General features: G+C 42.3%; 1 protein-coding gene across 4 annotated transcripts in view; it reads right to left on the reverse strand.

The window, feature by feature from the left end:
• The window catches only part of robo3 (roundabout, axon guidance receptor, homolog 3 (Drosophila)), an 80,917-nt gene that overhangs the window by 19,671 nt on the left and 43,860 nt on the right, over positions 1-17,386 (reverse strand). For 2 of the 4 annotated variants that reach the window (XM_041051922.1, XM_041051921.1), the window contains exons 7-10: positions 15,911-15,922; positions 7,995-8,119; positions 4,965-5,136; positions 2,023-2,228 (exon numbers count right to left, since the gene is read on the reverse strand). In XM_041051922.1, the coding sequence (XP_040907856.1) occupies positions 2,023-2,228; positions 4,965-5,136; positions 7,995-8,119; positions 15,911-15,922 (515 nt within the window). The remainder of the gene's footprint in view (positions 1-2,022; positions 2,229-4,964; positions 5,137-7,994; positions 8,120-15,910; positions 15,923-17,386) is intronic. The other 2 variants (XM_041051924.1, XM_041051923.1) reach the window with 1 other exon arrangement.

Here is a 17,386-nt window from a genome sequence, read left to right on the forward strand (position 1 = left end):
CTTGCCATTAACACACAAACCCCCTACTTATTACGCCCACATCAACCGTTTAGCAGAATGGCAGCACTAGCCTCTTTTAACCCCCCCCACCACCAGCACCACACACACACAAACACACACACACACACACTTCCCGTCTGTCCAGGACGTCTTGGCATCGGAGAGGGACAGTGGTAGTGTGTGTCTGGCAGAGATCCCAGGGTAATGGCATCTCCTCATTGCCAGGGTATGAGGAACAAACAGACCATCTGTCCCCCTCCAGGGGCCCAGATGAGATCGACTTATTTATACTGATTATTTCAGGGTTAAATGTGATTTATGAACGCTGATTTCATTTTTCTCCTATTATGCAAAAGAAAAATGGAGCTCAGTGTTTTGTGTTTAATGTGTTTCATGCTTTCTTTTGTTCAGAGTTCACATTAAGGGACGTTTAGGGGTTTTAAAAATCTGTCACTGATGTAAAACAACCTTTCAATTTATCAGAACTGAGAAAAGTCTTTTTTTGCTATGTTGTCAAATAGGAAATAGACTGACTGACGTCATTAGATTAGATAACCAAATCAATATTTAAGAAATAACTATCTACATCTACTGTTTCAGTAGTATCCACTTTGATTTTTGATATTTGATATTTGATATTTGATAATGAAGGTAACATTACAGCATGTTATATATCTCCAAGTTTACAGAGGAACATTCATCATTCATTCATCATTAAATTACATTAATCCATGTGATTTTTCCAACAACATATACATTGTGTGGCTAACAGCCAAGATCCTGTCTCTCTATTTTATTTGTTGTCCTTGCACTAACAAAGCCTGCAGCAGCTACTGGGCCGAGCCAGAGTCAAAGTCAGCTCATTACCGTCAAAGGGCAAGTAGTCAGAGAGGTTTTAAACAAGCCAAAAGTTAGACCTGATTATTTTAATCACTCTATTTTAAGATACTGTAAAACCAAAATGGAACCGACCTCGGGGTTTGTTTAGACTCTGTCTGATTGTCTGAGCACTCCTGTTTTCTTCCTTTCTGAACTTTTTCTAGGAGTAATTTTGTGATCTCATCTGTAAAATGCACGGCCATGAACATCTTTAGTTTTTTTGTGTTTGCTGCAAATGAACGAATGAAATCAAATGCACCACCATCATAAGAGCATGTCTGCTCACTGTGTTGAATCTGATCAGACTGAACTAAGCTCTACAGAGAACGTCCAGCTTCACATGGGTTCCAAAGCAAGAGTACTTCCAAGCTGGTGCTCTCAGCTGTCAAGTTGTTCCCTTTCATTCCCACATGACATGAATGCAGCATAAAACTTCAGCCTCCTGGCTCCTCTGTCTCTGTGTTTCTCGTTCATTCAGTCCTCACTCGCACTGATGTATTGAGGATTTAATTACAAGTCTCAGCGATCGTTAATCATTGAGAACCCACAATCAATTAATGTGTGAGCCTCCTCGAGTCTCGCTGAGGCTGCGGTGACCTCAGGTGCTGCTTCGTACCCAGGAGGGAATTCTGGGCAGAATGGATTTCATTAGCATCGAGTAAGACGACGCTAACGACTGCTAATGGCTTCGCGCGCTCATTATCATGGTGATCACGCCTCGCCGATGCCGTTTTGCTACATTCCCCACCTCTCCTCTTCTCATAAAAACTCATCATTTGAGTCAACCATAAAAATGTCCTCTGTTTAAGTGCTTCCGATTTACCAGTTGGTTAAAACTGTGCTTTTATCATGTGGAGTATGTTTATTTTGTGTGAACTGCATCATGTTTGATATGCAAATTGAGATACATGTTTGCTGTAAATACATTTTAATGACTTCTCTGGGATGTGGGGTGTGATGGAATGGAAAGTAGTAATAAATGCACAGTAAATTAAACTAAGTTGAAGGTCAGCACAGAAAAGCTGTGCACTGAAAAGGCAAAATAACACAGCTGTAAAAAGCTTTTCATTTCCTGTTGTATTACTCTGGGATTTCATCAACAAATAAAGTGTTTATTTAAGCAAAAGTCTTTCATTCAAATACCTGGAGGTTGGTGATTTGGAAGGTGCCGTTCTCCATCAAACTGATTCGACCGTCGTTTCCCAAGATCCTCTGGCCGTCTTTCTCCCACTGGATGCTGGGGATGGGGTTGCCCAGGATGTGACAGTGTAACTGAGCGGTGGAACCCGGCGCTAAAGTGTGATTGGCTGGTCCCTGACGGATGATGGGAGGGACACGGTCCGAAGGCGCTGCAGGGACAGAGGACAAAGTCAGATCACGCTGCGGTTTGAGATAAAAGATCCTAAACTTCTCACGTCATTAAAGAATTTCTGATATTTCATACGCTCTGACGTGAAACCTGATAATTGTCCAGCAGTCTGAGCGTCAGCCTCATGCTGGTATTTAATGGGGTTTTAAAAACTCAAGTACAAAATCACCACAAATATGTTTAACAACAGCCCTGTTAAAGCAATGCTTTCAGCTACTTAGTAGCTAAGTGGTTGAAAACTACAGAGTACTGCTCTGACACTGCTCTGACCTTATGGTGTACACAAAATCCACAACATCCTGTCCAGTAGTTTTCAATCTCATTATCCATCGCAACAAAAAGCTGCAGGGCCTTAAACAGCACACTCAGCAGTTCAGACATCAAACTGTTCATCCTAACGGTAATGGGATAAGTGGAAATATTACTGTGATTCTAATTCATTACACGTCACAGTGTTTTGTCATCACTGTCCTGGAAGGCAGACTTACAGAGAGAGACCCACTAAATTCAGCTGCTTGGTCTTTGGGTTATACTTCTACATGTCTGCCTGTAAAACTGCAGCAGGTCCTGCCATGTGACATGTAAAACTGGAGGAGAACAACCAGTCCCCGAAGCTCTCAGGTCTGCCCTCTCTCTGGTCCTGCCCCAGTTCAACATGCAAATTGATGACACAGATTTTTCTCAGGCAGCAACACGTTGATGTGGTTACCTCCTGTCAGAGTGATGGACCACTTGACAGGGTTTTCAGTAGAATCTCAGTGATTATGTATTATTTATTATCCTTGAAAATGTCTTTTCAACAAGGACTATACCTCTGAATAATGTGGAATATAGTCCTAGTGGATAATTGATTATTAATGTCTTTCCTTTTCAAGACTACTGTGAAGAAGTTTTAGGCCCTTGCGATGTTTTAGATTCTTATCCATCACACAGTCCCACCAGGAAGACGTCTGACGTCTGATCAGTCTCACATTCATTCTGCAGCATGAGAACGAGCCCAGACATAAAGAGCTAGACAAGAAGAACAAGGAGTCCTGCAACAGGACTCCCCACAGAGTCCTGATCTCAACAACATGGAGTCAGTCATCATGGAGTCAGTCACATGAAGAGGCAGAGACACTGAGACAGACTAAATCCACAGAAGAACAGGTCCAAGAAGCTGTTACAACCAACCATGAAAAACTATGTGCAGAGAGACTTGCTGCTGTTTTAGGTGGTCCCAGCAAATCCGTCTAACACTCAACACATCATGTGTTTGTATGGTATAAAACCCTACAATGTTACAGAATCATGACCAGAGACCATATGTGGTTAATAAAGGCACCAATGAGCTGTTAATGACTTCAGTACCCTGATTACCTGATTAATAGATTCATTTTGGCCGAACACTGTGTGAAAGTTAACTTTAACCGCTGGGCTTCACATCACAGCAACGAGGAGACGAGTGAACACTTTTTACACACACACCTACGTCCCTGTTACAAGTCCAGCTACAGCTTGCAAATCTGGACATACTCAATAAATAAATGTCCTAAAGCGTTAGCATGTTTTCACTTGACCTTCGTGTGCCCACAGCACGTCCTGACATCTTGTTGCAGCCACAGTCAGTCATCACCAAGAAGCTCATGAGCTTATATGGCCGTGCTCCATGTCTGTACCTCTGTAAGTTCAGTCTTAAGTGTAAACACCGTGGTACGAGTGCGGCCAGCCAGCAGAGTTATGCTCAGTTTAGACGAGTCCAGTAAATTCCTGCACATACACAAACGGTCGTGGAAAAAGCTGCAGAGCAGAAAGTTGCTGCTTTTCTTTTCTTGGCTTTTCCTCTGTGGCGGTAACCGCTGTTCCCAAAAAACCCTCCACATGCAGTGACTGAGCAAAGCGAGAACATTTTCTGTCACGCTGCAGTGGAACGTTTTCCTACAGACATGGATCACACACCCCTGACCTGCTCTCAGTGCTGGAGGAAGCTGTGATATCGTCAGACAACTGAAGCAAACTGAAAAAGTGAAAAGTCAACACGGAGGAGTTAGTGTAGACAGAACTGAACAAAATGGCTGTTTACTCCCTGAATGCAGTTGGTGGTGGGGGGGGGGGGTTTGCAGGGAGGGAAGCATATGTTGCGGCAGGGTTATTTGCATAGAACTATCACCAGTTGTCCCTTTTGATTACATCAGATAAGGACTCCTGCTGTTTGCTCGTTTGAGGGAAGGATATTCTAATTTGAGACAGATTCGAGGGGGTTTGGAATTTCTCTGGGTGCATGTGGGGGGGGGGTTGTAAATCGGCAGATTGTGAGAAATAATGAATCAAATACGAAGCTGAAGATGTTAGGAAGTCAGTGGACTTGGAAGCTGTATGATGGATGGTATTTAAACAGGAAGTTGACGGTATTTTTTCTTCAAACTCATACATGGTGCCAATGTCATGACTTTTTTTTGTCTGATCCAGTTTGTAGGGGAAAGTTTCACATTAAATATTAAACTAGTGGTTAAAGCTATCTGCTATGTGAGGAGATACTGGTTTCAGTGGCAAATGCTGATGATGCACAATCATCTCATATTTCTACTGATTAAAGTTGCAACACAGAAACGCTTTTCACAGAAATCCCAAAAATGTGTCATTTAGTTTAATCTGAAGAAAGAAGGTGACTGTGATCATGTGTGTCCACACCACTGTTTGCCTTTGAGTGTGTGTGTGTGTGTGTGTTTACACTCACCACTTTCCACTTCCAGCAGGGCTTTAGTCAGGATGCTGCCGGCCACGCTGATGGCCTGGCAGATGTAGTAGCCAGAGTCTTTGACTTGGACGTCGGTGATGGTGAGCTCGCCGCTCAGAGACACAGAGAAACGACCTGACTGCGACGGCTCCTGGATGGGGAACAGCAAGATCTGGAGAAGAAAAACATCATGGCATCATTAGTCTTTTCATTTAGTTTCTTCATCAGAGGAAGTTACATCATTGTCAGAGTTTAAATTTTGCAGCTGTACACAGTTTATGTATGAATTCATTAATGTGGCTCTCTTGAATATTCAAGGATCAGAGCTTTTGTGAGCTTGTTTTGATATTTTCCTTTAGACAGGGGTCACTTCATGAAGACTACGTGGAGGATGGCTGTTAAAAAGAGAAGAGCAGTGACTGGTCATGGAGAGACAGATGAACTGAGGTCTGTCATTCAAACGACAGACTTCAGTTCATCTTAGCACTTTATAAAAGCACTTAAAGCAGTAAACACACAAAATGGAGCAACAGAAAAAAAAAACAAAAACGAGGCGCACAAGAAAGACAGATGATGTTGAGGGATGGACGACCAGCAGCAGAAAAGACAAACCGATGCACACAGCAATTTAAAGACAAGGGCTGGTTTTGCTGCAAAAGGTCAAACAACACTTCAACAAATTATTCTAGCCAGACACTTATTTTCAGTGTTGCTCCTCTGTGTGTTTAGAAAAAAATCAAGAAAACAGTGCCTGTAACCAATGTCTTTCATTACATCTACATCATGCAGACCCTCAGCTATTGGTTTTACCCAGTGAATAAGAAGAGAAAGTTTTAGGGCCTTGCTCTAGGGTACTTTAAAAGTGTACACTGATGTTACTGCAAACCCAAAACCTCCTGGCAACCTTCTCCAACCACTGCCTAACTGCTGAAACCAACCTACACCTTATAAACCTTATAAACCTTTCACACACACGACTGTTTATTCATCTGTTGTTCACACCCAGCCTTGTAAAAACATGTAATACCATCACACCAAAAGTGTTTTATACTCAGTCTCGTTTTCTTTCCTCATTCATTTGTGTGAAATAGCTGTATATTTCCTGGGTGTTTCACTGAAAGGCTACCATTCCCAACATGCTACCCACATACTTCCTCTCCTCCTCCTCCACCTCCTCTTCCTCCATTCTTTCTCCTTTTTTATCTCTCTCCTCCACTCTTGCTCTCCCTCTCCCACACACATTCTCCAAGCCTCCTCCAATCTCGCTCTTCCCTCTCTAATCTGTACCTGGGAGCCATGCTACAGGCTCCCACGCACTCTCATCAGGCCTTTCAGCACATTCCAACAGGCTGCAATGCTTATCATACACTCGCCTGGCTCAACACACAGTTCTGCATGCACAAACCCACACATATACACACACACACACACACACAGCAAACTCATGCTCTGGTGAATAATGCCCTGTGTGGATGATGGGAAAATGAGGCCTGTATGAATGTGTGTGTGTTTGTGTGAGTGTGTGTTTGTGTGTGAGTCATCTTGGCATTAAACTACAGCACACAGTGATAAAAGCAAAGGACGACAAGAACATGACAGTGAGAAGAAGAGATACAGGCTCTGTTTAAAGTTCATGTATCTGGATGTATCTGGGAATTTATCAGTGTTTAACCATTTTAAAAACTGATTAATTGGATTAAATATTTAATATTATCAAAAAAAAAAAAGAATTATTCTGTAATGATTCATTTTTAAATTTAATTTATGTTGCAGAAGCAACAAGTCACAAATGACATTAATGACAGCACAGGTTGCTTGTCCCTACCCTCGGATACATACCAGCAGCAGGTGCAACCCCCCTAACCCTCAGGAGAGGATCCTGGGCTTGGGTTAAAATAAGTACTTGCTTTGGGTTAAGGAACCTTCGTCGTCATGGTTACAATAATAACTGTGGCTAAGGTTGTGGAACGGTCACGCATAAAAGAAACATCGTTGACTGCTGGTATCTGACCTTGTTCCGAACCGTATTTTTGTAAAAGGCACCCTGGGCTTGAATTAATTTTCAGGACAAACTTCATTTGGGATCCTGCCTCCACACCAGGCGGATTCATAAAGAATGGAACTGCTTTATACAGCCAGGTTCTCTCTCTGTGCCTCTCAGGTTCTATATATATATATATGTGCTCCATACAGTACATGTCAGTGCTGTAAATTATTATTATTTTTTTTACATTAGCTACTCTTCAATGCCAGGTCTTTCTTGTAGAAGAGATGAGATGTATCTCAAATGACAATACTTAAACAGACAGAAAGCTCTTGGAAGCGTGTGTCTTTGAGCTGGTTGAACGCGGTTCAATGTGAAACCGAACAAAAACCTCACAATGGTGTTCATCCATGATTATTTTTTTTTTGTTCCACCTGTTCCAAAACCAAGGATACCTATCACAGACATTATGTAAAACTTCTATGACTTTTACAAAACCTTTTATAATGACTTTACAGCACTTCACTATGAAAACAACAACACCTATACTATGCTAATCAAGGCAGCCAGTGAGGTACTGGCTGGACTGGCAGTGAGGTAAGGGGTGTGTGTGAAGTTGGATGTAGATGACACCACATAGGATCCACTCACAGACAAAGGCCTTCAGGCTGAAACACTTTCATAATAAACAGCCTTGGTGGAGCTTTGACAGCTCAAAGCCATTCACCATGCAACCAGGTGAGGCTGTGTTAGAACCAAGTGTACAAACTCGAATAGTGAGATAAACAGTTTGGAGGCTAGAAAGCTGAGGAGAAAAACTGCACTGTGGTTAAACACAGCTGTGGAAAAAAAAATGACAAGAGCTACAATTACCAATTTCCATGATTCAATACACCACCAACCACAGCGCTCTAATACCCCTACTGTCAGATACAAATGGATTGTGGGACCCTGATGGATGCCTCAGAGGGCAGAAGTGGAGTCATTTTTTTAAGAAATCAAAGGTCTTTAAAACAGAGCTGACTCTAATACAGAAGGTTTCTTACCTGGCTGCCTTCCTTTTGCCAGAAGACGGCTGGCGGAGGGTTTCCTTTGGTGCCACAGAGGAAGGTTACTGTGCGACCAGGAGCTGTGATCTGGTCCCGAGGCCGAACCACAATCTGAGGGGGCACTGCAACACAGACAACAACAGAAATGAAGTCTTTATGTGTTGTTCTTTTGTGTGTGTGTGTGTATGTGGTCAGTGTGTGTGCTGAGTGAGGTTAATACAGTGAGACTGTGCCAGCAGTGACAGTGAGTGCGTGAAGCCGTGACCAGCAGACCAGCAGTGATGACAGCAGCTCATAACTGATAACTCTCTCACTCAACTTGTCCCTTGTCTCTTTATCTCTCGTGTCCTCACACACACTTGCACTCAGACAGCGGTGCACTATCACATGTACACATAGCTGTGCCGACTGTAAGTAACGCACCAAACAGAGGAACACAAAACGCTGCTGCTTTTTCTTACTTCGAAGGTATCAGCCTTCATCTGACGGCCGCGACACTTAAAACACATGCTGCAGCGTTCAGCGGGGGGTCAAAATTTAAAAAGAAGTACGTTTTTTTTTTTCTTTTTGTCGATGCAACAGAGCTAAGAGAGGTTTTTCTTCTAGACAGTGAATCCACACTTCTCAAGTAGTTAATGAACATTCATTCGTTGAGGAGAATGTAAGCCAGCAGCCTTGTGGGAGCCACAGCACTTGCTTTGGACCCTCAGTTAACTATGTCTGAATATTCATCACGTCCAAATATTCACTCAAGGTTGCAAACCAATTACTCTTGATTAAACATTTCTAACATAAGAGGATTTCGTGTCAAAATAGCAAGTGGTGACACACTGTGTCAAGGAAAAAGGGAAAATAGAAGCCAAAACAGACAATGACTTCAATGACATTCTATGTATCAAGGGGCAAATCCTTTTTGAAATTTATTTATTTATTTATTTATATACAAAATACATTTATTAAGTGATGCTTTTATATGTCTTAAATGAATGGCAAATTATCATCACTGATCTTTGTGAGTTACCTCAAACATGGTTCAGAGGAGATATGAGATGTGACAGAGACTCCACAGAGCAACAAAGAGAGTATAAGTTTCTCCTTTCCAGTAAATTCGGCAGTTTACCTGTGCATATTTTTATTTATTTACTTATTTTTTTGCTTCCACTTTCAGGGTTTTAGGAACCCTGAACCATTTTGACCCAAAGAACCAGGAACTAAATTTAGTTCAATTTTGAACGTTCCAGTGATTCAGGAACTATGGGGGGCGGAGTCTGCAGGGATGAATGTCACTCATTGGTCAAACACAAACGCAGCAGCTGCTTTAACTTTCGTATCACTTCATTTAGAAAACAAGGACGTAGTGGGGCACGAGCAGCATCGATATTACGGCATGAAGGGCGGAGGTTTGCTGCGATGTTTATATCAGTTAAAAACAATGTTCGCTGCTTCTTGACTAAAACAAAAACGAGAGAAAGGAAGAGTGTGTGTGATCTGGCTGGGAGCTTGACTGAAGGCGGGAGAGGAAGCAGGAAGAGAAACAAAGCTTCATTTCCTAATTGTTTTCTCTTGTTTCACACTCAACAGGTCGTCTGCTGTAAAGACAAGTGTTTATTTTCCTTCTCCACCTCTTCATGTCTCTGCTGCATCTGTTAATTACATTCATAGAGCATCACGTAAATACAAAGAACAACACAATGGCTGCATGTTATTGTTTCCCTGTGTGTGAAAATTGTGTTTTTATCACCACAGTCATTTTTTATCCCTCATCATTCTAATTTGACACATTTTCTTATTCATTTAGAAGCGAACAAGAAAACACAAAGGGCAGCTTTAGTTCCTGGTTTAATCCCTGTGGCTCCTCAGTCCCTGGAACGAAGGATGGGGCTATAAAGTAGACCCTCTGTGACCTTGATTTCTTTGGCTGTGATTGATTAAACCTGTTACAGATGCTTATTGGTTACGCTATGGCCCTTGATCAATCTCCTTTGTTTGGGTGGAGGGCCTATCAGAAAGGTCAGCCCAGAACCCACAGGAGCCTGAATTCAGGTTTGTGGGTCACCTTTCTGGTCCCTCGCACCAAGCTAATCAGATGTCTCCAAACATAGATGGAGGGCCGGGGTCGGGGAGGCTGCAAAGAAATGGTTGGCTCCAACATTCTGTCTGCCTTTACATGCCACTCCTTATCCCTGAGTGTGTGTGTGTGTGTGTGTGTCTCCACACACACACACCTCTTTGATTCCTATTGATTCTGTGGCAAATGACAGGCCTTCCTCCATAGAGAGGGCTTTGTATGCATAATGATGCCCTCCACCAGTCCTAATTGATTTCTCATCTTCCCACCTGATCTTCTACTTCTCTTTCATTCTCTGTCTCAATTAGCACTGGGAGAAACTGAGAGAGAGGAGGAGAATCATCCTAAAGAACACAGGGACGGATAGAAAAACAGTCACAGTGAAAGGGAAAGTGAAGAGAAAGAATAAACGTGCAAGTCTCCAACCATTTCGTCGTATGTGAGGTTTAAATGAAGTTAAACAGAGAAGATCCTGAAAACAAAAATGCGATAAATAAGAAAGACAGGAAAAAACAAACAAAAACCCAAACACTGGCCGTTACAGGGTGCACTGTCACCCACAAATGCTGCCTCTTTAAGTCCTTTTAGTTACTCTGTTCAAATACTCTGCAGGGTTCAGCTACTGTTCATTATAACCTTGTTTCAATTTGTCAACCCAAAGCAAACACAGTCTGACAAATGCTTGCTGACATTAGTTAACGAAGAAACTAAGCTAAACAGAGAAAAGCTGGAGGGTCGTGTCAGAAAAACAGGTCAGTACATAAAGCAGATGAGTGTGACGTACTGAAATTTTATCTGATGTGAAAAGTTGGTGCAGGGACAGTCCGGGTTTGGGAATCCCTGACTGTCCAGTCTCTAGAACGGACCAGCCTGCTCCTTTTGAATCGCTCACCTCTGATGCGTGTGCCAACTTAATTTCATGCCCTGCATTCATATTTCATACACCGCCTTGGGAATTACCCAGCTTTTTCCTTACCCTAAAAACTGCTTCCACCGTGGGCCACTTCACACCTTCACACAGCAGGGGAGGATCCACGTGTCAGAACGAGGATAAATCACAGCTATGGGGGGGGGGGGGGGGGGGGGGGGTCTCTGACTGAGGTGGGCAGGGTCACCTCCTGGGATCAAACATGAGGTCCACTGTTAACCCTAAAGGTCAAAGCCCAAACATGCCCCCAGTGTTTGGATGTGAACCACAGAGTGGAATACAGGCCAGAGTCACTGACGACCTGCTCTCACTCTGCTGCTACCTAACGGACAGGCTTTCAGTCAGGGCTGATGAAAGGCCTGAAATATTAAAGTAATATGTGCTATAATACTCTCTTCTTATGTAATGGAGCTCCAGGCCTGTGCACACAAACACACACACACACGCGATGAACACACATGAGAAAAGCGGCTGTATCGGAACATCCTGCAAAGCAGACCGTTTGACAAAAACTTGTCAACACCTGAACGTTTTCCTTCTCGTGCTTGACACGGCGCCATAGCTTTGACCCAAATACAGTGACAGCTAGGACGATTCAGGCTATTAAAATGCCATTTTGGTGCGCTACACAGCCCTGTCTGGAGAATAACAATGTTTGATTTGAGGAGGCAAGCCGGCACATCGCCTGAGGCTATAATAAATAATTAGCAATAATGGGTGCACTCGGCGCGACACTGAGCTTTAGATTTAGGGCAGGAAGAAACATTAGCATCTTCACGCGGGACAGAAACAGGAAGACGGATTGTAACAGAACAGTTGAAATATACATGATAAAAATCAGCAAACAATGGCTGCACAAAGTTACAGTATTTACACAACATGTCGCTTGTACAATAATTTAGTTTTCTGGGCTGCTGGCTTTTAGGTGTGACAGCTTTTACTGTTTAAAGCAGCCTTAAAAAAAGATAGAAAGTGTCTCCGCTTATCAAACACCATGGCACTTTCATTTTCCAGTTTTATGAAATGTATAACCAGGCCTGTAAAAAATGATGGCACATAAACTGATAACAGCAGGAGGCAGTGTCAGGGAGGTAAATTGGGGAACGTCTAAATAAAGAATGAAACACTCGAGATAGGAATTCAAAAGGAGCCTGGAGACTTCTTTTATATGCTGGGTAATGCCAGAGCTGGAGAACACATAACAAGGCTAACATGCCAAGAGGGAGGCAAAAATAGACAAGCACTGCAAGTTGAATTTCCACTGCTTTTACGATAAGAACCGACTGGCAGACTGAAGGGGGGAAAGTCTGGTTTGAGTGTGAAGTGCTTGGTCTCTTAAAATATTTGTATGTAACTATGTGTTGAGGACCAAACATTCTCTTACAGACGAGAAAATCCAGCAGAATGAATTGATTTGACCGGCCCGCACCTTTTAAATTGGACATTTAAAATTAAGACTTGAGTTTGGAGGGAAATTTAAGATTAGGTTATTGGCAGTGAAAGAGCTCCATCTCAGGCTACAGACTGAACCATAATGAGTATTAGCTTGTAGTCTTGACAACCATGATGTGCAATTGTGATCAGGTAGGAATGGCTACAGAGAGATGTCCAGGATCAGGAATCTCTGCACCCACGGCATCACAGTGTCATTCTAGTCTTTGTGCTGGGGCCAAATGAGGCATCTGAGTACCAGTAATGGTCTTCCACTAGGACATCATTTAGGTGCCTGTTGCTCATTTTTAAGTCAGATACCCTGTGTTAATGGGATGATATCATGTAGCCTGATCCCAGTGCAGTATCCTAGGAATTACATTTCTATAGAATTATTATATATAAGAGTAAGGGTTCTGAGGTCAGGCTGGTGGATGGATGTGTAACGAGTTTGTGCAGACCTTTTTATTAACTGTAAGAGCAATATTTCCTTAAACTTAACCAAGTATTTAGGCTGCGTAACCGTTAACCGTACCTCATCTGCATTACAGCGTAATCTGGTTTTTAGCAGGATTGTCCAGTATTGACATTCTCGTCTAGTGACAGGAATGCTGACCTGGGTTTGGTGAGGCCTAAGACGGAACATCATCCTCATAAAAGCAGGTTTGACTGGCTCAGCTGTTCCCCACATACTGCGCTCCCAACTCCACTGCTGTGGTATGAACACGGCATGTTGCTAAATCACACAGCAAAGGAATACAAAGTGCTTACAACCACAGCATCTTACCTCCCCCACACGCACACTTGACATGTGATTTGCACCAGCATACTGAAGCTATCACAGACAGGGGAACACAAATACACACACATACACACACACATACACACACACTCCTAGCAGGAGTTCCTCAGGGGCCTGGATGTGACAGGCAGCTGTCACAGTCCCACGCTGATGCAGACAGTGTGTTTCACACACTTACGCTTGAGTAAACACACTCTCACGCTGCTGCTGCTGCTGCTGCATGAGTCTTCAGCTTCATTCTCTCATATAACACCCTCTCTCTCCCATACACAGTTTTTTTTGTTTGTTTTTTCCTGAGACTGTTTCCATTCTGAAATGATGATTGAGGAGGTGGTTATTTCCCAAGCATAATATATTATAGCTGGACCATAATTCATCTATGCTTTTATTTAATTTGGAGCTGGACCTTTGTGCCCAGAACCCCTGCCTACTTGTCCAACATCAATATATGAATTGGAGGGTTGGTGAAGCTTTAAATAGACAGAGGGTAAGTTTTAGAAACAGTGCTGTAGGTATTTGTTTTTATAATGTCAAAGCACAGTGAACTTAGTAAGTAATCCCGGTGCACTACAGAACAAATAAGGAACTTGTTTCTGCTTAGTTTTGCTTTCTTGCACAGAAACTCCACGAATGAACTAAGGTAAAGTTGGAAGCAGAAAGGTAACCGCCTCAATCGTGTATCCGGTAAAAGAGAGCGATCAAGCCACAACTAAATGATCTTTTAATGAGCATGTGTACTGACAAATTGCATTTCTTCCTCTACCCTACTGCTGCGTCATCAAGGTGTAAATTACATTTGGAAAATGGGACGTGGCTTTGGCAGAAAAAATATTATAAGGAGCGTTTGGCTTCAATTACTATAAGTGCAAGCTTGACCAGATGAGTTTTTTTGGGGGGGGGTCGACACATTAACCCTTGTGCCAGCCCTGCTGTGAGAGATACTGGGGTGACCCAGTTTAATTGCCCTCCTTGGCTCTGACCTTCTTCAGGGTGTCCTGATCCTTATCAAGCATGCTTGATGTGTTAGTCAGAGGTCTTATAGCGAGAGCCATCAAATAGACCAGTTTTTTTTTTAATTTTTATTCTTACCAATGTCAAATGGAAATCATGGCTAGTTGCATGCACCAGATTTAAAAAAATAAAGGATGTGTCTTCATGTACATGTCCTTTAACTGTCTGAAAAAATATTCTATTGCTAAAGTGTGTTCATTTCACAGTGAGTGCACAGTGAAAACAAGTCATTTTGTTTGCATTTCCTTGAAACCAACAAAGGTCTGTGTGTGAAGAGCCACTGTCAATTAAGTAAACAGCACAGGAAAAATCTCTTTTACTGATTTTTCACCTATGAGGAAAAAAAAAAGACTCAGCACCAAAGTCAGTAACTGGTTAAAATGGGTTGATTTTATCTCCAGTGAGAGACTGGCCCATTCTCACATTTTGCACATTCGTGCTCCACTCTCTGCTGCTACAGAGAACTGTTTCACTAATGGACATAAAATCTGTTGATGCTACAATGTGTGTCATAGCTTAAAAGGCTGGTTTCATCCCTCTCCACCGGCCCCCTGCCTCCGCATAGGTGAAGTGACTGAGAGGCGAAAGAGATGAAATGTTAAAATGATGTCAACAGTTGAAGCATCAAACCCCTCTCAGAAGCAGACATGTACAGTGAAGAGTCACAGCTAAGGCTCATCTTTGTTGTGTTACCTAATCTGCTCCTGAAACCCATCATTTACACCCCCTCTTCTTTATTCCATTTTTGTTTTGTTGTGACACCGGAGACAGAAACTGTCTGACTGCCGATTCCCCAGACACCTGTGAGAAATTGCAAGTCCTTTTCTCAATGACACGTTTGTCTTCCAGGAATGCCGATGAAAAGCTCACGCGCCGTTGCACACTGCAGTGAAGAAACGGCATTTCCACTTTCATTGTAAAAAAGTATTACTGATTTAATCGCGTTGGTATTTTCCTGATTCACAACACACAAAAGAAGGATCGTGTTGTGCGTTTCTGTCCTCAGCGTTTCCTCATTTAATCAGCAGCAGTCCACTGACACGTGAGGAAATGGTGTCATGGTCAAGCAGCTTGGTGTTACCTGATGAGTTCATCAGCTTCCAAGCAGCCCTGCTCTGTTAGCTGAGCTGAGGGGGGGGGGTGGGGGGGGCGGGGGTCTCTGCTAAAGAAGAAACTCTACACAACCACTATTTTTCACACTACAGAAGCATTTTTTTTCCAGAGAGAAAATTAAATTGTCAGAGCATGTGTGATTAATCAGTGTATGACTGCAGCAGTATTATGCTCTTTTCATTTATTTTACAGCGTGGGGGATATTTAGGGTTTTGTTCGCTGTATTTCTTTTCCACTCTGTTTTATGTGTTCCAGAGTGTTTGTGCACTAAATTAAAGATCACTGGTATTAATGGAAGATTTTTCACTGTAGCGATGGAAGCTCCACCTAGAGGAGCTCAAACATGACTGGAGCTCTGTTGTGGAAATTTCAAAAGCTTACTCCCAGCGTTTCTAGAGGTACTTCAATACTAACTAGCTATCTTCTATTTAAAATTTGGCAGAAAAACAGCAGCGGTGGTGGTGCTTTCTTTCCTGTGTGTTAAGTCTCTCACTCAGACACACACACACACAAACACACACACGCATGCATGCAAGGATGGGATGAAATGGAATACTTACTGGATGGTCCGACTGCGACAGAGTGATGCAGAAAAGTGGTGGAACAGAAAAAAAGGAACAGAAAGATGAATGAGAATGAGATGATGAGTTCACGATGAACGCTGATATGGGATGAAATATTTGAACAAGACAAGGAGTGAAACTTTGGAGCACCGCAGCCACCCAGATCTATTTAAACCCAGTAATAACATGAATTAGCTGAATGTGGACAGACTGAAGTGCAATCGGCTGCTATTTAAATGAAGTGGTCCCCAAAGAAAGGGACAGTGGACAAGTAGGAGGAGGAATGATGAACTGAATGTGGATTACAGGTGAAGGTAAGAGATTGTGTTCTGATTCTCCTTTGTGTGTGTGTGTGTGTGTGTGTGTGTGTGTGCATGGTATTCCAATTATCCCTAATACTGCAGCTGCATGCACCAAACCATAATCAATTTCTATTTGCCTAACAGCTGCTGCTGGGAATGACTTCTTCATTCCGCTACAAAATTCTATTAGTAAAGTGAGTTTCTGCATGTGCAAGAGTGGGTGTATATGTGTGTTGCTTCTTGCACCAACAAATATGTGGATATAGTGTGTGAGCATAAATGTGTTGACAGATGTCGGAAGTGTCTGTACAGATTGGAGGGCCCGCTCACATAATCAACTGTTGCAGAGTAAAACTCTAAATATTCCCTTTTATCATCACAAATGACAGATTTCTCATCTGAGTGCTTCTCTTCAAGGGACCGACTTTATTCTAATGCAATTTCAGCTCTTTTTGATCTCGGCTCTCTCTCCAGAGGGATGACGAGGCGAGGCTTGAAAGGAACTTAAAGTCCATTTTTCTTTTTTTTCTTTTTTTCTCTCTCTTATTGTTTCCGTTAAAGGCATGTTACCAGCCTATCTGTCAATTCACTTTTTTTTTCTGGCTTCTAATGGGCAACATCTTACAGTATAAACATTTTGGACATTTGATGAAAACATCTGACATGTCCTTAAAGTCCTGAGCTTTCATTGCATAGAGGAAACTGAGAGACTTGATGTCAAATTTTCCACAAAAGCAACCAAATGTAATTCATGAAAATAAAGACAATTAAATGAGACAGCATGCTGGTAGGTGAGCTGTGGGCATTTCGTGATGCATCATAGCAAAACTGTCCATCTGTGCAAATAATTTACTCATGGATTGAATGTTAATCACAACTACCTCCACTGGAGTTTCACTTGTTTAATGATATTTCTTGAAATAAAGCAAGATTTGTTTTTTTTTCTTTCATTGTATCACTTACGCACTTTTCTTTTTTAGATTTTCACATTTGTCACACTTCACATAAATCAAATGAGTTGCTAAGAAGACTGGTTTTTGTGGTTTACACATTTTGCAAATCATTTCATTTGTATTCATTCTCAAGTTTTAACACCTACATAATGACTGTGCAGTGCTGCCTGTAACTTCAACTGGAATTTCAGGGAAAGAATTCTACTGAAATATGACGC

The sequence above is a fragment of the Toxotes jaculatrix genome, chromosome 12 (genome assembly GCF_017976425.1).
Source record: "Toxotes jaculatrix isolate fToxJac2 chromosome 12, fToxJac2.pri, whole genome shotgun sequence".
NCBI lineage: Eukaryota > Metazoa > Chordata > Actinopteri > Toxotidae > Toxotes > Toxotes jaculatrix.